The following is a 24,271-nucleotide window of genomic DNA, read 5'->3' as shown; positions in this document are numbered from 1 at the left end:
GGCACCGATCGATGCCCGCGTTCCCAACGAACGGCCGGAAGCGTGCGAGATAAAAGACCGCGAAAACCGCCCGGCTTCGATTCTGCGCGGCGTGCCAGCCCCGTTCGCGGTTCGCCGCTCGTTACGGATTAGACGCGCGATTCAGAGAGGGTAGCAGGAAATTGGCCCAAGTTCGTGGACCCGCCGACTGCGTGACATTGAGTGGACAGACGGACCGTTGGATGTGGTACATGGTCGCGGCGAGGTTAAGCGGATGTTTGTCGCTCGGTACGAGACGGGATAGCTCAAAGTGCAGGACGTGTGTATCGGACTAGCGATAGTGGTGCGTTCATTAAAAATCGCCGTGGCTCCGTTCAGAGAAATGCTTCTACGCTCTGTTCGGGGATCCACGTAGTCGCGGCAACGTTGGAAGATCGACAGGGGCAGACAGGGAGAGATGGAGAATCCTTGAGGCGTTCAGGTGAGGCTGTTCATTCTATCTTTTAACCGACGTCCCGGGGACGTCGCGTTATATTGCATTTCGGTGGCAAACACTTTGCTGTTCGATCGGTGGGGCAATCGATCCGCGACACTCTCGACGGATAGATCCGATTCCTCGTCGCTCGGCCAGTTCTTTCCGTTGCAACGCTCCGTTGGATATCGAACCAGGTGTAATTGTAATCTCCTGGGATTATTTGCGCAATAATTGCGCAAAATATTGCCGCGTTTCTTTCGTGAATAGTAGAAAGTTTAATTAAATTTCGTTGGTCTACGACGGGGGCTTCTGTGTCGTTACCATCGGATAAGGATCGCGATCGTCGGATAACAGTTCCGTGTTTGGTCGAACGTGCGGAAGAATTTGAAGATTTTAGTACCCCTTTGTTAGAGACAGCCTCGTAAACTTTATTCGTCTGAGACGTCTCCACGATTTCAGACGATAACTATACCGTCTGACGATGGTTTCTTTACAGATGAAGACGTAGATACGCGTCTCGTTTTCGTGGCTTTCCTCGTTCTCAGCATCCGAGTTAAGTCGAATCTTGAGATTCATCCATTGCTCGAGCCTTTTATAACGAATATTCTCAATGGAAGGCTTGAATATCTTGTTCAAATAGACCGGCGAAAGAGAGGGCTAAAGAAAAATATTTCAGCGGCCAGTGTGCTCCGTTCGTGAGAACCAGCAACCACATACACGGTTCGGCTCACAATGCACGCTTTCGAACCCGCCGTTCGAACCTATTTTTCTCTGTTAGACGCTTTTACGTGTAATTTCGTGGAATGGCGAAAATAAACCAAATACGCGTATCACGAACAGGCGAAAATGTAAATTCTAAACGAACGGATGACGGTGCGCGAACCTTCGCGATATGACCTCTCATTTAAATATAAATTATCTCTCGAGTTTATAAAGATCATGCTCTGGAAAGTGAAAAAAGAGTTATTTACGACCGTTCAGATTCAAGTGGTAACGTCATTGCCTGGAATATGCCATTGTTTTTTGTATTATTCGACGTCGATATTTTATTGTGCTTCAGATAATTTTATTTTTAGATTATAGAAATCGCTTATTATACAGCAGGGGCCTGTGTACTGAAAGGAATGATTTTGAAAAAAAAAGGAACAGAATAAATGGGTATTACGATGGAAAAGTCGATTGAAAACCGATATCCCTGGTATGGAACTAATCCATATTCTATGCGCACTCGAGCACTTGACCATAAAGACACAAAAAAGGAAAATCGTTTCCGATTCGAGGGTTAAACGATTTCTTCATACGGTCTGACCTCGTAGAACCGATCTGTCAGCCACTTGGTAAAGTAGGTCTCGATTCAGGAAGCGAGCTTACCGTCGAAACGGGCCTGCACACGTATACGCGGCTCGCACGTGAGTCTACTGTTCGAATACTGCATATCGACTTACCCAACGCGTTATTCAACCGCCTTGCCGCCTTTGAACGTCGGATTACGTTATCCAGATCCGTCTGAATCCCATCCGCGAATAGTTCGCGGTGCCCCAATGCAGAATCGATCCTTAGAAAAAGTCATCCGCGTTCGTATCCAGGCGCCGACACTTTGCGCTGCGCGCGCACGCTGCCACGGTTTGAACAATAGCGATGTACAGTTGGCGGGAACAATGCGCGCAACGCGATACATCGATCATTGCCGCGTCGATGTTTCGATTAGCGATGCGGATGATGCGTTATCTTTGTCTATCAATTTGAAACGCGTTTAAAGATTTAAGTTGATTTCCGATACGAGTGATATTTGTCGGTACTGTGACAACAATCATAAATAAATATACGATCTGTAAAGCTTAGAAAGTAGGAAGAAAAGTCTCGTATTTGAAGGAACAGTGAGTTTGAAATACAATTGTTGGCAAAATCTTCCAATTATTTCGAAGAACGAGCTTCGCGATATTTAGTAATAATTATTTATCGGGCTGAAGACAGCAGAACCTGCTGAAAGTTGGATTGCGGCAACTTAGCCTTGGACTCGTTGTTCTCGGAGGACCAACGGGTTTGTTTCAGTCAACTGTATAACTTTGTGCAATTTTAAAACTACCTCGATGTCTCTGACTGAAAATTTTACCATCTCAAAGCGAATCTAAATATATTTCTGTGGAAAAATTACATATTGTACTCTGGCGTCGATTAATAAATGTTGTCAAAAATGTGATATAATTATCACATTTTTAACAACACTCATACGTATACGTAGAATTTTATCTCTCACGAACACACGACCTTGTACAGTAATGACTAATTGCACCATATAGCAGTCATATCTAACAGGAAAGTTTGAATGTCTGGGAATAAGTCATTAATAATCCCGATTGCTTTCGATTCTCGAATAACAGAGGGATACTCCTAACGCCACTCGAGCACATGTGCTGAACACGTGCGAAAACAACGGTTCTGATTTGTGCTCCACTATACAAATGTCTAGATCCCCGTGAAAGCTGCCAGGTAGATTAATCGGCGAACAGGCTGTTCGCGTTGGCGAATTTCTCGTTCGAATTTCAAATCTCCCGCCTAAATATTCCTACTGTGTATTGTCTTTGCGTTCGTGCACACCGACATTAAAATAATTCCAGTCAAAGTTCGTTCCGGACATTTTGAAGAATTATCGAGAGATCGAAAGTTGCTCGATACGCGGACGAATTTCACAAGAAAGGTCGAAATTTTCGAAATCATTCAAGGTTACCTTACGAAGGCGAATTTAGCAAATCGGTCATGGTCAATAGCAAAGAATATCTATGCTGTAATTTACATTTTAATTTCTATAAAACGCGTACCTGACAATTACGTAGATTTGATCAAAGTATTTAGGTTATCGAAAGGCAAATATTCGAACAATAAATACCAGCTAGTACTATCTACTTAAAACACACAGCGTGTATCTTAGATAGACGTGTATGGATCTAAAATGAAACAAATTTCTTAGTTTCAAACCCCTATCAATCTTCTATCCGGCACCAGAGTCTGACGGCTGAAATTCATCGCGACAATTACTAGCACCATTTGGAGCAGGCCGCGTTTAGACCAGAAGCCGCCCATTTCGTAATCAATTATCACGCTGAACTTTCGTTGCCGCTATTAGACTTTCTCCGTCTGACTCGAGGCTCGATTAGGGGGCACACGCGTCATAATAGAAATGATCCATGAACCATGTATAGGTTGCTCAATAGGCAGGATACACTTACCAGCGTGCGACGGGGCAACGATTTCGTCGGACGGTGCTCGTTCATGTATAAAACCGTACCGCTTCGCTCGTACGTGCGATTATAGGTTGCAATGGTATCGCGCGTAAGTAAGTATACGTGGCCGTGTAATAACGCGAAGAAAAATCAAACTGTACGGGACGATGAATCAGTAGCGCGCGAAATCGTGTCAACGCGAGTTAGTTACGCGAAATCGATGAATGTTAACATTCTTGACATGTTAATAGGAGTTTTTCCCTTCAAATCTCGGATGTTGGATTGCATTCATTTCCACTGGGTGAATGCTTGATCGTTTCGAGACGCCTGGCATCTGGTATAAAGGGATATTACTGGATGCCTTCGACGAATACGTAACTTGATTCAACGATGGGATAACGATACATCGATAGATAGAACTGCTCGGTAATAATAGCGAAATTAAACTCTCATACAACACGAGCGTCGAGATCATTTTGCATCGTGCGATAAAAATTGATTAAGAATGCCCTGCAGACCTTTCAATGGCTTTAAACAGCAATGTAAAACCGATTTTCCCACAGCAGAACCATCCGACTCTTAAGGGTCACCGCGTTAATCATTGCGCGTCAGTCAGGCAACAAGCATTCCTAATCGCCATCACGTGTGTCACGAACACGTGTCACCTAACCGCAGAAAGTTACCGTTCCGCGAAGAAAAACAGCCACGCTATCCAGCAAATCCTATCACATCCTAAAACAAAGTAGCCTGGAGCTCGGTGTGAGTCAGCAGCAACGAATCACCGGCGACCACCGGTCGCGGTTTCATTAGGATCGCGACGCGTAACCCCGATCGATCCATAGATCCCGCGATACGGAACGGTTGCAGGTGCAACAGGGGCCTCTCGAAACGAACGACTGGCCACGGGGCGAACCGCTCGCGTTCTCCCCGCGTTTATCATTGGTATATCACCAGACGCACTTTCACGCAAGTAACAAAGCATCGATACCGCTGACAAGGTGTACGCGGACGGCGAGCAAAGAGGGAAAACGAGACGGAACTACAGCGTGCACCGCGGCGATACGTATCCGCGACACGTGCCACGATCGCTTGGTGACCGTCCTTATGCCAGTTACCCAGATTTTCAACCAGGAACAACCAGGCTGCGAGCGAGTACAGCCGCGTACGATAGGGTTCACCGAGAAAAATAACAGGAACTTGCACTTTCGTGCCGCGATCGCGATCAATCGGCGACCTTACGCGCGTCATTGGCCGCGATCGATCGGTTCGTTCGTTACTTGCCAAGTATCGACGCCGTTACTAGAGCGGGCGTTATGCAATGTGATATAACACGCACACGCAATAATAATAATAATGATAATGATAACAATACGATATATGTGCATGTGTATGTATATATATAAATTGGAGCAGACTGCATCGAACGAACTGGATCGTTACGTAATTATGAGCCGACGTGTGGGTTGGTTGCGGAACGATTTAGCAGGATGTGCGATTTGATCGTGGATTAACGGACGCTGGTAGGCGCAGTCGTGTGGAAAATGGATTGCAATGTTTGGATGCACTTCGATCCGACGTATCGTTACGAATCGAAGACTGCGCAATTATGCCGCGAATGCCAGGATTGTAACAAATTGATCGCGTCGTTTAACAAGATAATGCGTACTCTGCAAATATGGTTTGCATATGTTTCTAACATAGTATAATAAATATTTATTATGCCGCTCGAACAGATACAAGGACGAGGGTAAAGGAATAACCTGAACGAATGAAAAGATTCCGTTAATAAATATGCATGGGACGTTATCGAGCGGTCATTTTTCAAGAATTAAGGAGAGTTTATAAACGGAATTACATCCGCCGGGGGATATCGTTTTCTCCTCGTCTATGATTCAACGATTTTACCTCGTCAGCTGTTACGTCCCGGCAAATCAAGTATAAACCGCAAAATCGTTGCACCAACATCGAAACGACTCGAGGTTAATGTCTCAAAGCCATTCGCGCCGCTCGCGGTGCTCGAGAAAGCATTGTAATCATTATTTCCTTCGCGGTCGACGTTTATCCACCGCTTTGTGAGTCAACAATTCGACGCGTATCCTTTGGCGAACTCTTTAGAAAGCTGGAAACGTTAACCACGGTGAACAATAGTCACCTCGCTTCTCCGCCGTATCTACATCTTTCTTTTACATATATTTCTACTTCCTTTTTATACGCTCGTAACAGCGCGATTCGACAACGCTTTGTTAAAGCTAACCGTAGACGCGTAATTGCTTAGAAAAGCATTATCTCGTGCTCCATATGTGCATCGATAAATTCTAGAGGCCCCTCTTAATCTTAAAACAATAACGTTCCGTCGTTACAAGCACGCATTATCGCGGCGAACGTAAAGAATCCTCGAGTTTGCACAACGTCCCTCCAAAGAGGTCGTAGCAACCGGTCGAAGACTTACGATCGCGGGTGTACGCACGCATATCTTACCTGTACGTACGCGAAAGCGTTTTACCACCGAAACGCTGTACTCTGAAACGTACACGGTTGTTACAAAATCACCTGCTCGTACGTTCCACAACGAAAACGTGACCGCCCCGTGCAGATCGTCGCGATTGGTTTCTCATGCGGCGCGAGATCTCTGCCTCGTCGAGCCTCGTGCTCCTCTACAGAAAGGATCCGTGGCGTGGCGTAAGATGAATCCTTGATTCGCCGGGAATCTCCGACTGCGAGGCAGATAACTGCGAGTCGCGCTAAAGAACGTTCGTGGAAATGTCACGAGATGCAACCTCGACGAAACCTTTCCTCTGTCTCCCCGGAGTTAATCTACGGGAGACAATGACGTTGCAAAATCGGCGAGGTTCGCGAGAGGAGCTCTCGTCCCGGCGGAGACGCGCGCGTGTCTTGAAATTTCGTTCAAGGTGGACAGGGTTCCCTTTTCTCTCTCGAGAGAGACTTTTAGCGGATATAAATAGTGGACGACGTTTCTCCGTTCGTATCCCAATTTTTGGCTAAGCAGCAGTTCTTGAGAAAGTATCGATAATTCCTGTTCTCTCCTCGCTTTTCGCACGAGCGAATACCATTGAATTTTTTTAGTTAGATCGTTCCCGGATCGTGGCTCTTTTCTTTTTTAATATCGCTGAGAGAGAGAGAGAGAGAGAGTAACTTTACGTAAATCCCTGCCGAGGTAATTATGTTAATGTAGGGTGAGATAAGAGAGCATAAAAGGGAGGAAAGAAATTTTTCTACCCGTTGGTATATTCGAAACGGTCGAGTGTGCTAGAGTGTATGGATGCATGCAAGTATTCGCGGGAACGAGGTGCTCTTATACCGCGCAGTTCTAAAGATACACTTAAAATGCCTCCGTAAATGCCAGGTTGATTCCCGAGGATATAAAAGGAATACGAATATTCTTTCGCATGGCGTGCGATAATGACACTGCGGTGAATAATAAATGAGGCTAAACCCGCCGAAAATCTGGTTCTACTTGTTCCGCCACGTAAAAAAAACGGTTAAAAAAGTGATTTATAGCCCGAGGATGCATAAACTGTTCCTCTTAATCAATTTCGAGTTACTTAAATATTAATTAGAAGGATATATCGCTCTGCCATTCGAATAAAAATAATTTTATCGTTGCATCATTTTTCATACTCTATTTTCTCTTCCGCTGTTTGGACAGACTCGCTTTAATAATCATTTTTCATACTCAGCATGGTAGGAGAGCGACGAAATTCTTTTACAACAGCATTTAAGCGTTTCTTCTTCTACGTTTCTTTAATCTAAAATCTCAGCGCGTTTAATATGGATGACAAGCGGATGCGTTCGATGGCGCGGCAAGGAACATCCGCTTAAAGTCGCTGACGGATTTCACGGATGCCATGGACTCGTTATCAATCAGTTGTACAAACGGTGACACGATCAATATTGGCGCATCTGTAATACGTCTGAGCGTGTTGCAAGCGGTAAACACAAGTTTGCCAGGTTGCTGATGGATCATGCCTTGTTGGCCACGGATAACACCGGATCCACCATATTGATTGCCGTGACGCGGATGCGTTGAAGTGCAAAGTGTGTTACCACGAAACGTTTAATAAGAAAGTGTTAACGATTCGAACAATTCGTGCACACAGCAGAATTTAAATCATAAAGTGAATCATTTTGGGAAAATTGACGATGCTTCTGCAGCGAATCTTGGAGTGTCGCGTATGAACCTTTTCGAACGCATCGGTTTCATTTTTCGCTATCAATCTGGATACGCGTTTAAGCGATATTGTCGAACCGTTTACGAACGAGGTTACGGCGGTTCAACGCGAATGTCGCAATACACAATATGAGTAATTTAATAAGCGAACCGCTCCAGTTATCATTGTAATGGCGAAGCGATTAACGTGGCCGTGTTCTCAAACGCGGAATACGGAACGCTGTGTACAGACTTATTTCCTGGCCGTAAAATATATCTAATTTGTCTTGTCATCCGATAAAAGGGTCGTTTGCTTTTCGAGACAGCGTTTGTCTTGCAATTAATTTACATTCGTGCGTCAGCCGAGCGTGCGACTCCGATTTCGCGTTGTCCGTAATATTCGCGATCCAAGCGGAATTTCCTCCGCTGGTTTCACGATTTCATTCGTTTTGTATTAAACGTATTTCACCAGGCGGGATTTATTATTATTACTCGCTTTATGGGACCTCATACTTCGATTTCGTTCACGTACTTACAAGCAACGATTATTAAAATTACCTCATCCAAGTACAAGAACGTTAAAAGTTAGATAACGTATTTATTGCGTGTTACGCAACGTATTGATACGATAAACACGTTTGATAAATTGAGCAATACCATCGAGCGACCGTGCATATGTATGCGTATTTAAAAGAAATCGAAAGTGTAATCCGTTTAGCCCGAAAAAAAAGCTGGCGAATCGATCGCCCGGCGAAAAACAAACAGATACGTACTTCGAACTAAAAGCAACCGAGCGCTGACACAAATGTGCACTCGTACGACTCCGATCTATATATACACCTCTGATTCTGAGCGTCCCATTTTATACGGCTTCGAGCTACAATTTTTCTTCATTTTCTTTCCACCGCAAAAACAAGATACCTCTAATCTGATCTACCTCTCGCGACGGCACAGGAAATCGAATTCAGATTCACTTGTCGCAAAAACGAAATTGCTCGATCGATTAACGATCCCAGACGCTTTTTATCGTACCCGCGTTTTAGCCGCGATGCAATTGCTTAGTTTGAAAACGAAAAAAGCAGCAAATTAATTTCTAATGACAAGAATGGGAGAGACGGAAGATGGAAAGACGCGGTGAGGAACAATTAAGCCGCGCAAGGGTTCGTTGATTCGGCGAAATTAGTGCAACAAGTGTGCAGCGGCAACAAGTGCGGCGGTGATTGGGTACGGCAACGTTGGCGGCTCGCGTTATATTTCGCTGTCTTGCAACAAGCATTCAGTCAGTGACCCATAACAATTAGTGTCGTGGGGGAAGGGAGAGCCATCGCGTTTGGCGGAGGGGGATTGTTGATTAACGGAAGTCGAATAAACTTGCGTGATCCGGTAGGGTAAGTCCATCTCGACTTCTTGACCCTAAACCCACCCCTCCTTCTCCCTTTCACTCGCGCAATTCGTGCCCAGGCGGCGAACACTTGGACTCCGCAGCGATGATTGTGATTTACGGCCGTAATTGATTAGTTGGACACTTTTGTTTTTCGAGGATAACCCTGGAAATGCTTCTGATATTTTATTGTAAAACAAGGTTTCGCCGAAGGGGGGTCAATTCAAGAGACAGCTCGCGGATCACGCGTTGTAACGCGTAATGGAACATTTACTATCGGACGAGGAAAATATGCTCTCCAGATAAAGAAGCGTCGACGATGAGTTTTGTTCGAGGAGATGGAAACATTAATTCTTACGAAACGCGTCGATGATACGATCGATGGATCTGTACAACTGAAAACTAAGCGACACTTCGCGCAACGAACTGGTATACCAGGCACGAACGCAGCTCGCAACTTATCAACTGACACGGGCCGAATAAAGAACGAAATTTCTACCGAGGTGCAAATCCGTAATGCGACTTTCGCGAAAAGTTTCACGCAGACCGTACGCGCGAGCACTGGTAACGTTTAATCGAACGACGACGATTCCGTGGATGCACGGAAGGTGGACGATAACGGTACGTCCGCGAAAAAAAATATTGGTGCACCCACCGTTTTCGTAGGGTCGTCACGTTCGCCATGTAAACGAGACCATTCAACGGACGTTGAACGGCGAAGCCGGTTTCGCTCGATGGAACGAACTGCACGCGCTCGATCTATAACGCGACAGTTCATACATTTTAAATATATAAATAATGCCTGTGAACGATAATGAGATCGTTGCGAGGAAGAAATTCTGGCTACTCGCAGTGTCCAGTCTGATTTACGGATTCGCCTTACACAGAAATCAAGAGTGATCGCGTCGCGTTCCCGAGAAAAGTGCACTAATAGTAAAAGTTTGCGAGACAGTATGGCGCCGTATGGAGAACCAATGTGGCTGGCGCGTGGGCACGACTCTTGCCATTAAATAGCGTATGCAATGCACGTGGCACGCTATGGGATTTTCGATGAGATTTTTATGGAAAGCTAGATTGTTCTCATCTTGTTTCATCGTCGTTGGTTCCATATAATTGCAACAGCTAATCGAGCATAAAAAAGTTGTTCGAGTTGTATCGTGTCGTACGAAGGGGACGCGCGAAACGGAATTTCGTAGGGAAAATAGATCGCGGGTAGGTTCGACGGGACCGCGGATTCTATTTACGAATTGCGTGTCTCCCTTTCTAAATCCGTCATACGATCGCAATGCGGGGAATGAAGGGAACACGTCATTTTCATCTGCACCCGTGCCACGGAGGGAAGAGATTGATGTGTTCGCCGGAGTGAAAGACACGAGACTTTATTGCGTGAGATAGATCGGGGCATGTTCAGAAAGAATGGGGATTGTACGTTGCGTAAATCTTTTCTGATTTGACAAAAATTCATTTGCATTGCAGTGTTACCAGATAATTTAAAATCAGTTTCGTACAAAAAAGCATCGGTGAACGAACGCGTAAAGCTCTCTTAGCTACTCCAAACTTTTTGCGAGTCTGGAAAGTGTTAACCTTGAATGACTGGAATTCTTGGCAAGCTGCTTGGAATTCGCGAAACGATAGAACACACTGACTAGTGGTGTTTAATATACAGGGTGAGTCACGCAACGGCGACAAATTGCACCCCTCTACCAGCCGCGTTTAGATTTCAATTCCTCTCGACGTACCACGTATAAAAGGTATCGGAGTAAGGTGGCTCGAAAAACAGTGGATCGTAATGGTCATAAAAGTTTTAGTATCCATTAAACGCATCTCTGAAGGCAAGCATAGCGAACGTTTCGAATAACCTTGAATGGTAACAAAAGAGCTATCGACGATCCCACGAAACCTTCGATTATTCATGATCCAAAGACACGACTCACACTGTTCGAGCACATTGGTATTAAACACAGTGACCGAAGAACAGGAAGTCATTTGTATTAGATGCTGCGTCTCGAAAGTCATCTACCTCAGTTTCCTTCGAATCCGAGAAATTCGTTTCTACGAAGTCGCATAAATTTTTATACCTGCTGGTTTTTTTCTCGAAGCTGAACGTGGCAGCATTGGTGAAAACGAAAGTAACAAATGTTACTTTAATCCTCCGCGTTTCCTTCTTTATTATAATGTATTCTCGTTAAATTGGGTGTATATAGTACCGCAGCAATACAGAACCAGTGCAGCACGCAAAAACCGGACATAAATTATTCATCCGAGGTAGCGAAAAAGTTTGACAATTCGAATCGAACCTACTAAATCAGATCGAGCTCCAACAATCGAACTGGCCCCGTTTCTATTTTTTTTCCTCGTTGCATCCGTTTTTCCCAAGCCATTTCAGGCAACAGACACGAAGAATCGTGTCGGTTTACCAAGCCGATAGGCCACGTCGTTAAAGTGCACGTGCATCGTGATCCACGAGCGCAATAATTGTGACAATCATTTATTATACGCGTCTCCTTCTCTTTCTCGAAACCCCCCGACTTCTGGGGAACGCGGCTCACGTTCATACGTCTCGGGGGGCCGCATACGAATTGCTGCTTCGGTTAACTAGCTTCGATTTTGCTAAATCACGCGAACGGGCCAGCCGCGGCCGTAAATCTTCTTGCGACGAGGGAAGTTTCCGCGAGAAAACCGTTAATTACGCGCAACTAATAATTTACATACTTGTGGAGTCACTGGGAACAGAGGGATGCTGAATATTTTGTGCAACGTTTGCCAATTTCAGAGAACTTCTAATAACGTATTAGTCGGTACGTCAATTTCATAAAAATCTGCGAACATCTTCGGATTAATCGATTCTAAAGATAGGAAACCTATTGCATAACAAACACAACGGAAAAGAGACGACAACGTAACGATTACATTATTTAAATGGACGTCACTTAAGAAGACATCATCGCCAGGGCATCATTCGACTGTGGTACATGGCTTCCGGTGTCTAATGCCCCGCGCAAGGACCCCTTTCGTGGTCCCGGCTACCACGCTACTTAAACAATTCCACCCTATTGGCTTCTACGTACATATCCACGTATACGCTTCCAGACTCGTTTCTTGTACGCGACAATTGAATCGCAACGTCTACGCTTACTCGATTGTTCCTCGAATCGTGATTTTGTTCGTTACCCGCGGTCATTCGTCGCGTCGACATTATCGCGCGAGCGCGTACGGAAACGCATCGGGTTCGTTTACGAAGGTATATACCCCATTACGACCAGAACACCTTCTAAGACGCTGCTGCATCCTTGACGCGCCGCTTCTTTTATAAGGTACGCTGGAAAGTCCGTGGTTTTGCCGGTGAGAGCGATCATCGCGCGGTTAGGTGCTGTTTCGAATGGATGACAGGTGCGTGGATCGTGGTTTGCCGTGATGATGATGCGTTAGGGCTGGTTTATAGAGATTCCATCTGTACGACCAGTTGCGCGTAGTCACTTTTACGTAAGGCTACCTTTATTGCAATCGATTTGCAGGCGTTCATTTTTCACTTATTTTCACTAAATTTCAACGTTCAAGTCCGAGAAGTTTTATCTCCTTTAGTCAAATAATTATTTATACTTGGAACGTTAAAATCTCGTCAATTTGTAACCTTTCGTTCGAGCGCCATCGTCGAACAGCCACTCGTGCACCCTTAAAATTACGAAATTTCCCCTTTAAAGGCAACGACGCCGTTCATCTCGATATTATGTCTTCGGCGTACGTAGTGGATCGTTCGACGCGTAACAGGCATTGCACAACAGTTTATGTATACCTCGCAGCAGCATCGCGTGTAAACGTGGAGGAACATCGACACTGTTTACGACCAGTTGAATTTCACGAGACTTTCTATACGTTGCGCTCGGGCGAAAATATTTGTCGCGTGTCAACAGTTAAATAGAGTTACACGCGTAGTGCTCCTTGGCGTTTAAAAGCTCAGCCTAAACTCACAATCGGTTGTTTACTCGGGCTACTCCTTACGTACGTCGAAGGTACATCCGATGATTCTCCCTCTTGGCTACCCTTGAAATCCCACGGTGAATGCCATTTTGGTTAACGGTGGTGACAATGCGCGAACGGTTGTTTCCGTGCGAACTTCACCTGCTCGGTACGTCCGTGAACTTCTAATCGCTGCGACAAGCCACTTTCCTGCGCTTAAACGGAGAATGGCGAAAGTGGAACCTGTTCCACTTCCGTTTCGCTAATTTGGAAGCTCCGTCGTCCACGTCTGGCCGGATGCACGCTGCGGAATACTCTATTGTGTCGTTGACGCGTAACTTATGGGCGGTGAAGATTGCACTTGTGCCACAGCGTAGGCATTAATTCTATTCAATGGTGCAATGTTGGAAATATTTCAAGGGCTACCATATTTTAAACGACACAATGATACTTTATCATTTTTGCTTGCGACGGATAGTCGAGTGAAATGAAAAAAAAACTGTTCGATTTAGTTAGTTTCGATAGTCGAAATGAAATGGCTATCCATGTAAGTATAATCTCTCATCGTTTTCTTCACAGGTTTTGATAGAGAAAATTAATTCTTTCAAGAACTATCACTAGATCGTTCAATGAAATGGAATGATCCATAGCGACGCGTTCAGCGTCGACGTTAACGGGCAGCTGACTTTCGCGCGCATCCCTTTGTTGGCCTCGGTCTTAAGCGTTAAAATGGTAACGATGAGATCGCCTTGAGGCGCCGACAGTTTAAGTATGGCGAACCCTTTGTTGCAATCTCATGAATATGCACGGCTGGCTTTCGTTCGCAACGCGGTAAACTGCGGATCTGGGTATGTGGAACGATCTTCCTTTCGAGATAAATCGGCGAAAAGTTTCTCGTTACGTAAGTACGCGTCCCGCGGATGTGGTTGCTTTTATCAACGGACGTAGCTTCGAGCATGATTGATACAGAACTGGTGAAATGTTTAGTTACATATCTGGTTAGAAACGTTTCCAGGAAATACGGATAGTTGCGTTACTCCTTCGCCATACCAGACATTTTCTGCATTCTCTCGTGTAGGAGAAATGTTGCATAGAAAAAATTGCTAATCTTACTTCACGTCCGCGGGTCATTTTTTCTTTTTAATTATTTCACGTAAAAAGCAGAGAGACAAGTTTATAAAATTGTTGAGATAGGTCTCGAAAGGTGAATCGGTTTAATAACGATCTGCACCCTCCTACGCGTAGGTTATCGTGACTATCTTGAGGCGTTCACCTAAAAGTTTCCGAATGATCGTCGTGCGTGAGAGCCCTCAGTTTCACTTTCACTTCGATCACACGTAGTATCCAGTTATCCTAAGGTTGCGTTGACTCTGCTGCAACATTTCGCCGCGAGATGTAATTAAAGCCAAATAACTTTCGATCGAAAAGTAACTTTCGATCCACGACGACGCATTGTTGTTGCTGGTGTTGTGCCGCTGCATCTGCGTCGATTAACTCTTTAACTACGTCATTCGTATTACGATAATCGTTGTGGAACCGCATAGGGGAGAGATTCATATACTAGATCATGCATCTTCTGCATGATTTACGCCGATTTTACTGCTGAGACAGTCGATACGTACTCGCGTCTCGTCTGCGTTGTAAGATTCCCCGTGTACTTACTTAACATGCATTACATAATGTTCATAATCGCTCTTATTTAACATACTTTTAAATATTATTCAGCTTGTTTGCGGTTATGGTATGATGTTGCAACTCTTATGCACACTTGATTAAAATCGACGAAATTGTTATGCAACGCGACATGAATATGCATGCATCAATTTCTTGCGCACGATAATGGATCGTAAAGTGAAATATTTCTTTTGTCAAAATATCACAATCGCGAAATTAATCAACCCGCCAATTACGAGGCGCATTAAGCAAGGAGCGATGCGATGAGAATTAATTCGTGGCTGTAGATTGATCCTTTCGCATATTATCGTAGTTATTTCATCCGGGAATACACGTGGGAACACGTGAATTCATCTCGCATAGACGCAAAGTGCACCAATTCGTTTTTGTTCTCATCGCGTGTTGAAGGTCTACCGCGACTGTATCGATGCACGCGTATCGCATTGTGGGACTTAATTTTGCGAGCTGCATTCCGTATCGTTCGTCGCCGTAACGGTATCGTAATTAAAGAGATTCGTTTCTCGTGCCTTACCAGAGCCTAGATGCAGCACTGCGGCGTAGCGCATTCCAAGGAACGCTGCATTCGGGAAATCACGGTTTTCAGTAGCAAAGTTCTGGCGCGCTTCCGCTCTATTGTCGCCATCGTCACGCTCTTGCAGCAGCGACCACGGTGTACCGTATTAATCGATGCCTCCGATACGGCACGAGGCTTCGAAACGTTCTACGTTTCAATTTCAATGCTGACTCCTCGTGAAATTGGTTCGAACTATCAAATTGTTACAGTCGTTCGTTGTCGCGCGTTTATCGTTCAGCCAAGTAACATACGACGCAGCGGGTGCCGTTCTCCAAACGTGTACATGCTCGAATTACGGACGCAACGACAATTAGTCGAACCAAGCCAGCGAAACAGCCCAACCAACCACGTAATCGTCGACACTTCTCGGTACAGAGAGACGTTCAATGAGTAATTATACCTACCGGTATTCCTCCAGATGCGCATAGAGACAGAACAGTCTCATTGTTGGAATGATTGCCAGGTTGGAAGAGGTCCAAGGGTCTAGAACGACTTTCCGGCATCGTGCGAATGCACCAGCGACGTCGTCCAACGATATCACGGTTGAACCTTGCTCTTGAAACATTTTCTCGTTGTCATTTCCGCGTACAGTAAGAATCTGTAAAAGGATTCGATCGTTAACTTTCAAGTATGTCGCCGGGGATAACATATCGCGTGGGTACTTTTAGAAAGAAGTGAAGCACGAACAAAGATTTGTTTCATTGGATTTTCACGAACGCCGTCAATCCCGCTCTAAACATCGTGGCAACTATAAACGAGGTAACAATGGTGGCTCTACGGCGTGACTAACTATCAACACGGAAATAAGCCGTCCGCGGCGTTTCATTGTCGAACGCAATCTCCCGTGCAACATACCGTTAACGCGGAGCGGCGCATAAATCGCGGCCGGCGTGCATAACGATCAATCGTCTGTCACACGGACGTTTATCGAGATGTGTACGGACTCGCGTGCACGCGGCGAACCGAGACGAGCCAGCTCGAGCGACTCTTCGGCTACGTACCCCGCTGTTGGGGCCTCGAAAATAGGAAACGTACGCGGATCTCGTCTCTCGTGTGGACGAGGAAAGGGTTTACTCACTGGAAAACCGCGAGAGTCCACCGTGTACGTCCGTTCCACGGCTGGTGGGGACGAAGGCCACGTACTTCTACTCACCGCTTCTGCAAACGCCTCGACGACATGCCACCTAGACCTACAAATCGAGATAACTCCCGGCGATATACCGACTGCCCGTTGGTTACGCGTGCATTCGCCGATCCGAGGCGCCGATAGACGCCACGAGTTCGGACCGCGAGACGCGTCTTCGCCTAGACGCTCGTGGATCGGTTCTTTTTCTTTAATCGAGAGATGCTGCTTTCGTTCGTATCCTCTCTTTTATCGGTATTCTGTTAATAACGGTGATGATAGTTCGAGGACGTTTAATAATACTCCATAATATCGGTTAGTTCGATAATTAGTGAAGTCGTGAGTGTCGGTGGTGGTGACGATGGTGAATATGTAAAGGATTCTGAAGAAGTTTGTACTTACTTCCTTCTCTGACTGTAAATTGGTAAATTTCATCGATTGTTCAGAGTTTCTATCCTTGTCCGGTATTAATATTTACAAGACATTTCGAAACGAACGATCATCTATCATATGACAGTTGGGTTACTCAATTATTCGGTATATTCCATTTGTATAGTTTGCGTAATCCTGGTTTTACTGTTGAGTCGACGAATCCTCTTGCTGGGGGGAACATCCGCTAATTTTTGTATACCAATAAACCGTATTTTAACGATTTCCACGATGTCTGAGATTTGAACGAAAGTCGTCAACGTAAAAAGCATCAGTTTAACAAAGCGCTCGGAAGAAACGCCAGGAATCCGCAAAGAAGTTGTGCAGCGTGTTAGCTGCTGCAGTCAGGTCAGGTACCCCGTCCGAACGCCTCATTAGAATCCTCGTTCGTTGTACCCTTCGTACGAAACGATCGGCAATTCCAATGCGAGAATCTTATTTTCTTCCGAAATTCGTTCCTACGTATTATTTACTTTCAATTTCCAAATACCACGCGATTTTTAAGACGTCAAACATTTTATGGAGAAGATATCGTTGAAATCCGCATTTGGTGTTTTTCTTTGTTTTTTAGCATGGCAAAATTTCTTGAAAACATCATCGATTTACTGTTCCAGGTGGTTTCGCCGCAGGCAGCCGCGAGAGATGTGGTCGCGCACGGTATTCTTCCTCCTGGCATGGGCGATCGCGTTGCTGGTCGGCGCACGGAACAGCAACGGGTCGCAGAGGCCGCGTCTCGGTGGCGCCGTGAACATCTTCAGCCGCTACGGCTACCTCAGCATCAGCATGAGAGTGGTCCCGAGGAACGACAGCGACACCTGGATACTGCGGGAGCCGATGTTGGACGTTTTCAGGAATCCAACACCGGTGGCGAGCAGGCAACGGCAACAGGCAACGTTGTTCGACGGCGATTTCCATATGGAGTTCTGCGACAACGTTCGCCAGCTCCTGCAGGCCTACTTCCGGGACTTCGCGTTCGAAAGGTTGGAGAGGCCGTGGCGGGCGTTCAGCAGCAGTTGGTCGAAGGCGGCCATAGCTCGCCACTTGGGCATCAACTCGTCGTTCATCACCGGCGACTATTGTTACGTGCTGGTGCGCGTCGCCAGGTTCCGTGACAATCAGAAGCTGGCTAGCACCGCGGACACCATGATTGTCGACGAGGCTGTCCTCCGGGAAACGGAGAACATCACTGTCGGCGACACTGCCAGCGTGGTGCGGTTCATTAAGCACTTTGGATCGCACTACATTGCTGCGTACGTCACGGGAAACTCTCTGTATCAGGTAAGAGTGTCTCGGTTAAGTTAATATGGAGTATTTATTTCAATTTAGTTTGGGATAGATCGTATGGAAACATGCGAGAAGAATGTCGTCGCAGAAGCGTTATTCATCTAACAGCTGCCGTCCCTATATAGTACCAGGCTAATTAAAATGACATCTGCTAGAGGAGTTAATGTACATAATTCGAAGCCACGATCAGTTCTGAATCGAAATGTTTACTCTTTGCATAATTGGAAGCTGTAGTTTTGCGTCCTCAACATTTTAATCTATAACTACATGGTTATAAATGTCCTTGAAATTTATAACAATGTAGCAATAAATCTTCGGATTCCACCAGTTAAAGTCTACTTTGTCCGGTCACTTTCTCTTGCTATTTAAATTGTTGCCTACTCGCCTGAAAAACGCCAACAGAATCGATCGCTTACACCTAGCGATAAACACTTCAATCTTCGTATCTCACGTTAACGCTTGCGCAAGCACAACGATTTACGAGTATATAAAATTTATTACTTCAAGCTACACTTCCGAGAATCCATTTGAATCTCTACCTAGAATTATCGAAGCGTTACTACTACTCACGCTGCGTCACAAAATATTACAAGAGAAATTCTCCTTTAACAGCTAATTACTCTTCTCGCACAATCAAAAATTATAGCCTGAAGAAACACACGTACGAACTAGCGTATCATTATATTCCCCTCGGGGACCAATCTAACCGTTTACAAATAGAATAATGGCGCTGATGCGTACATGGTCAATTTAACGGCCACCCATGTTTAGCCGTTAGAAACAAAGAAAAACATTTTAAATAAACGGCCACCATTAGCAGTCGGACTGGCTAGCTAACTTTAAGCACGGCTCTCGTAAGACTAATGTAAGATTGATCGATAAAACTGATCGGTTTTAAGTATCTCCAGAATTACGCAAGTAAGAGAAAAGAAGTGCGTTTACAAATGATTTACGACTCGTTGACTCTGGCATTCAACAGACGTGTAATTCATAAAAGGTTCTAGAGGTCTACGTTTGGTTCCAGGTGTTCGTTTACACACCGCAAGCGTACTTGCGCATCAAGGAGCGGCTGAAGACACGCGGAGTTGCGGATCTATCGCACCTCGAGTTGGGCAACTACTTCTCGCCGTGGTACGCGGAGCACATGGGCTCCATACAATCGGCAAGCGGAAACCGTACCGTCGAGTCGTGGGCGGTGGAGCATCTTCGTAACCAATACTACATTTTCTCGTACGCCACCCTGTTGAAATTGCACGGCGACGCGATGCTGCTGAAGCAACTGGACGGCCTGCTGGGGGACGAGGCTCTGCTGCAGCTACAGTTGCGGATACTGGCGCCGATTATAAAGGATCCTCAGCGGCGCGATTGGTTCCTCGAAGTGATCGACAATTACTTTAAGCTATGGGAGGTGAACATGTGAAACAGAAAAACGGGGGAAGAGATACGAAAATCCTGAAAGGATAACGTTGGTACGTGCCTTCGATTTACTTAGAATACGTAACGCTACGTACCGCTCGAATCTGCACGTGGAAGACCACGGTATACACGTATTGACGTATTTAATGGAGAAGTTTTTATATGACCGATGACTTCAACGAGGACGATTACTATCGAAGCACGGTCTTGTAAACACGGTTTTTCCACCGCGATCTTCGTAAGAAATCTGAACCGCCATTCAATGCTTACTCGAAGCAGAGTATAGTTATTTTTATTCGAAAAGAAGAGAGAATACTCGCCAGTATGGCCAATATAGCTACAGAAGAAGTATGACACGTGTACTACTCATTTATTGTACTTTTAAATGGAATTTTATTAACGATCGAGTTTATTAGTGACACCGATTTTAAGCGTTAGAAAATTTAGCTAATTTTTTTCTTAGGTGAACTTTATTGTACTTGTATTTTAGTTTATTTCTTCTGACGCGATATTGGTCTTTCTGCTTTCGAGAAATTGTTTTCCGCTTAGAAGTAAGGCTTGAGAAAAACTCGACACATCTTTGGTCACCTTACGGAATACGCTCGTTTATAAGACCGTGATCCGAAGTATTCATCGGTCATGGTCCGCAGGAAGTTCACTATTGTTTCTCCGTCGAACGGACATAATTTCAACAGAGAAACACCCAACTACTATGTTGTTATTAAATAAGTATTTATTATTATAATCGACGATAGAAAACATTTTTATACAAACGTTTTAAATATATATATATGTATATGTATATCACAAGCAATTTTCGCAAAAGTGACTGAAAAATGCACGAAATTCTGTTTTCATACTTGTCGTTTTATTCTCGACGTTGGTTTATTATAATTTCTGGTTGATTTTCGTTTAAGCTCTTCGTGCGAATCTAACGACATACCCAGAGACAGAACCCGTGCTTTTTTTCTTCTTTCTCGCGTTAATTTCCTTCTGCGAGCGTGATCGAAATTCGATAAAACCGATACTTTTAAAAATAAATATACGCATACTGTATGTTTTATCAGTACGAAGTTATGGACGTCATTTTTAGTCGAATTTTAAAATGAATCGATGTGAGTATTCGAGTATAAGTTAGTTTGTGTGTCTCGTGTGAACGAAGCAAAAATATGATTTTATTGGCACGGTGGAACGACTAACAGTGAGTGAAACTTATTAGGAAAAAAAGTCAGTTTATTTGATCGTGTTAAATATCATTATGTTTCTTACGTTTGCGTAACTTTCGACTCTTCTCGTAAACGCGGAGTGATAACGATGAACGTAATAATAGTGCGAAACGGATTCGTTAAAACATTCAAGGACGTTCAAATATTCCTCAACAGGGAAATCATTCGAAGATTAGAAAATATACGAGGTTGTATTGCACAAAAATCAGTATTTTTATATATGAAATTCAATTGTACCATATATAAATTATCATGTAACTGACTTTTGAGCTAACAAAAAGGACTTGAAAAATGCGCACTCGTTAATTTTTATAAAACTTTCTAAATCCATTACGTATAAAAATTCTTATTGCTTAGCACTCTAAACTGTACTTTTACAATTCTTTAAAAATATTCTACAAGATACGGCCGTTTAAATGGACTGTATTCATATATCATGTATATATAAAGTTTCATAACAATCGATCAGTTCGAATTTTTCAAGTTCCTTTGCGAGTATATAACATATCATAAATAGAATATAACAAAACTTATGACGTGAACATTCGTGTAAAAAAAGAAACAAAATTGTGTGTAAAACGCCTTTAAAATTTTCATCGTTCCTAACTCGAACGAATGTCCCTCTAATTGAACGCGCAACAATTATAAGTGTATCGACCTATCTCCAGAGATATTGACTATGGTAAGGTATTATTTATAACTCTATTAATATATAATAATACTTACGATTTTTCAAGATTCAACTATCACATTGTCTTCTGACGGTGACATTTGAATTCGGATTAAAAAGGAAGTCTCATCACTAGCTACGTTTCACTAGAAACTCGTGAACGTAAAACTTTGTGCATTTTAAGCTCAATCAGTTTTCTTAAAGGTGTGCAATTTTGCGGATGCTTGTTGCTCCCTACCTAATTTCCTTCCGTTAACAACTAGTATAACCGGAGTTTCAACGCGTATAGATTTGAAGTCAAAATCCTGAAACAGGATACACTTGTATTTAATAATCGTTAATATTAAAAAGAGCATACGTATATACATATGTATACTAGTACAATAATACTAACGTTATTTAAGTAAGAGAACTTTTGGTGAATCACAAAAGGTTCAGGTATAGCAACAGAATCTCCTACGGTAACTCCACGGCCTTTGGCGAGGTTATATACTGTTACAGCGATGCACGTTTTTTCTTCATCGACGAGACAAAAAGCGCTGAAAACAGTTGATACATACTCGTTAGCCATGGTTTTAATGAGGAAAACTTTTTGATGACTTTTAAAAGCCCCAAAATGCACTTACAAAGGTACACAGTCGGTGTCTTGTATCCAACATACTACTTTTCCAAATATAAGTTTCTCCGGATTCAATCCAAGTGCTAAGTCTTTTAGGGATATTAAATCTAATTTAATAGTCTTCTGGCCGGACGTGAAAGAGCCACCTTTGTATGGTCCCAAATGTTTAACATCCAATGCCTACATTTAATCAGAAACCTATAAATATGTATAGGTACCAGCATCATGTATTATGTTTGTAGAATCTTATAAAATGAATTTTATCTTGAAATTTGAAATATTTTCGATTAAAAAAAAAGAGAGTTCATCATTTAAAGAATATTTAGCTACCCTTATCATTTGGTACAACCTCTTCGGTTTTACTCTTCCGTTACTGTTTACTGAGCTTTGTACATCTTTCAAATATTGTAACATTTCATCCCTTTTGTTACGTGGTGTTTCCCATACTGGATCTAATAGCATTGCCCTTTCAAAAGACTTCAGTGCTAAATTATATTCTTCTTGATACTTTAAGGCCTATTGTAAATTATTTACATGAATGTCAGGTATCGAATTTTGTTAACATTGTATTGGAAATAATAAAATGCTTACCACTGCCTTATTGTGAAACAAGTCAGGATTACTTTTTGCTACAACATCTTTTTCCTAAAAGCAATTCAAATGTGTTCACTACTCCATTCGATAGTCATGATTCAACAATGTAGTAATATAAAACTACTCACTGCTTGTGCATAAGCCGACATACAAAGACGTAAAGTTGCAGGATTTTGTGCTATTGTAAAAAAGGAAGACAAATAAGCATTCCCTAAAATTGCCCATGAAATGCCATCTGCTGTGTCCAGACTTACTGCTTCTTTAGCATATTCCACTCCCTTTTGTATATTTTGTATTCGTTGCTCTGTATTAGGGACTGGTTCTTGCCTGAGTACCATCGATAAACTTCTTAACGATACTTTATTTCTACCCTAAAATATTTGTTACCCCAATTGAATAATACAGCATATAATTAAAGAATGGTAATATTCAATAATAAGAAAGAGAAGTTTTACATGGCGTAAAGCTCCAACAAAACAGTTTTTTGCCTGCTGAATATCATCATTCTTCCAATAACATTCCCCTAATTCGTTCCATGCTTCTACTAAATTAGGCTCTAATTTCACTGCTTTAGTTAATAACTCTTCCGCTTGAGGTATAAAACGTTCCGTAACATTTAAAGCCTTTCCCTTTAGGTAATAATACATTGCCCTTGATCCATCAATTTCATATCCTTTACATTCATCAAATTTATTTATGGTATCCTTCATCTCTTTTTCCACGTCATTATTCTTTTTGATTGCTTCTTCGATAGAGTGATTTTCAAAATAATGATCTCGAAAAAAATATAAAGCATTTACTTTTTCCTAAAACAAATTAGTAAAATAAGTTTAATGAAGATATAATTTAAGTTTGAAGATAAATTCCACAATGGAATTATATTTTTCTGATACTCTGAATTATAAAACAATAAGGGAAAAGGTTCGATTTTTGTGTATCAAGAAGAAGGATAAACTATTCTGTTAATTATTTAAATTCCAATATTAAAACGGTGAATGTACCGTCAATGCTACAATGGGATCCTCTTTAACAACGTTTGCGGATTTCGCTCCTGCAACCACTTTTTCATCTATAATTGCGGACATTTTTTTTAAATACTTTCATAAACAGTTTATCACAGAAATTTCATTGTGCGTCAAATACACACGGGATTTCTAATTTTATACATAATTTACAATATTTATATACATGCGAATTAACGCCTCAAACAAAACAGTATAATCTTATCATTCGGAAACTGTCAAAATGTTAATGCCTGTCGCAGTATAATCGTGAAGGTTATGTAGTACTATCAATGTAACACCGACATAAAGTACTGTCCACAATTGCGTTATAAAGAAACATTATCAAACATCTTGTTCTTAACAGAGAAATGGAAAATGATAAAAGTTTACGCGTAAGTCTGCGAAACATTAATCGACAACCACGACGAAAGCAATACAACAATTGATTTCAATTTATGAAATTCCGCCTACTTCCGG

General features: G+C 43.1%; 2 protein-coding genes and 1 long non-coding RNA gene across 7 annotated transcripts in view; 2 read left to right on the top strand and 1 right to left on the bottom strand.

The window, feature by feature from the left end:
• The window catches only part of LOC143422297 (uncharacterized), a 346,242-nt gene that overhangs the window by 59,696 nt on the left and 262,275 nt on the right, over positions 1–24,271 (top strand). The window lies entirely within an intron of this gene.
• On the top strand, positions 122–19,860 carry Tsl (membrane-attack complex domain containing protein torso-like). 4 transcript variants are annotated; one of them, XM_076892826.1, is made up of 3 exons: positions 122–460; positions 17,596–18,259; positions 19,290–19,860. In XM_076892826.1, the coding sequence occupies exons 2-3, from the start codon at positions 17,624–17,626 to the stop codon at positions 19,683–19,685; spliced, it is 1,032 nt and encodes a 343-aa protein (XP_076748941.1). In that variant the 5' UTR covers positions 122–460; positions 17,596–17,623; the 3' UTR covers positions 19,686–19,860. The 4 variants fall into 4 exon arrangements, with proteins under 4 accessions (XP_076748941.1, XP_076748942.1, XP_076748943.1 ...); XM_076892827.1 differs by lacking the exon at positions 122–460 and adding an exon at positions 16,841–16,976; XM_076892828.1 differs by lacking the exon at positions 122–460 and adding an exon at positions 17,186–17,329.
• LOC143422276 (tetratricopeptide repeat protein 5) lies at positions 20,528–24,269 on the bottom strand. Of its 2 annotated transcripts, none has more exons than XM_076892802.1 (8): positions 23,792–24,269; positions 23,246–23,596; positions 22,919–23,161; positions 22,788–22,841; positions 22,527–22,712; positions 22,204–22,376; positions 21,972–22,116; positions 20,528–21,882 (listed from the first exon to the last, which is right to left on the bottom strand). In XM_076892802.1, the coding sequence occupies exons 1-8, from the start codon at positions 23,873–23,875 to the stop codon at positions 21,763–21,765; spliced, it is 1,356 nt and encodes a 451-aa protein (XP_076748917.1). In that variant the 5' UTR covers positions 23,876–24,269; the 3' UTR covers positions 20,528–21,762. The 2 variants fall into 2 exon arrangements, with proteins under 2 accessions (XP_076748917.1, XP_076748918.1); XM_076892803.1 differs by having other exon boundaries at positions 24,098–24,269.

This window comes from Xylocopa sonorina, chromosome 3, assembly GCF_050948175.1.
Source record: "Xylocopa sonorina isolate GNS202 chromosome 3, iyXylSono1_principal, whole genome shotgun sequence".
Classification (NCBI taxonomy): domain Eukaryota; kingdom Metazoa; phylum Arthropoda; class Insecta; order Hymenoptera; family Apidae; genus Xylocopa; species Xylocopa sonorina.
This window is presented reverse-complemented; position numbering and strand designations above follow the sequence as displayed.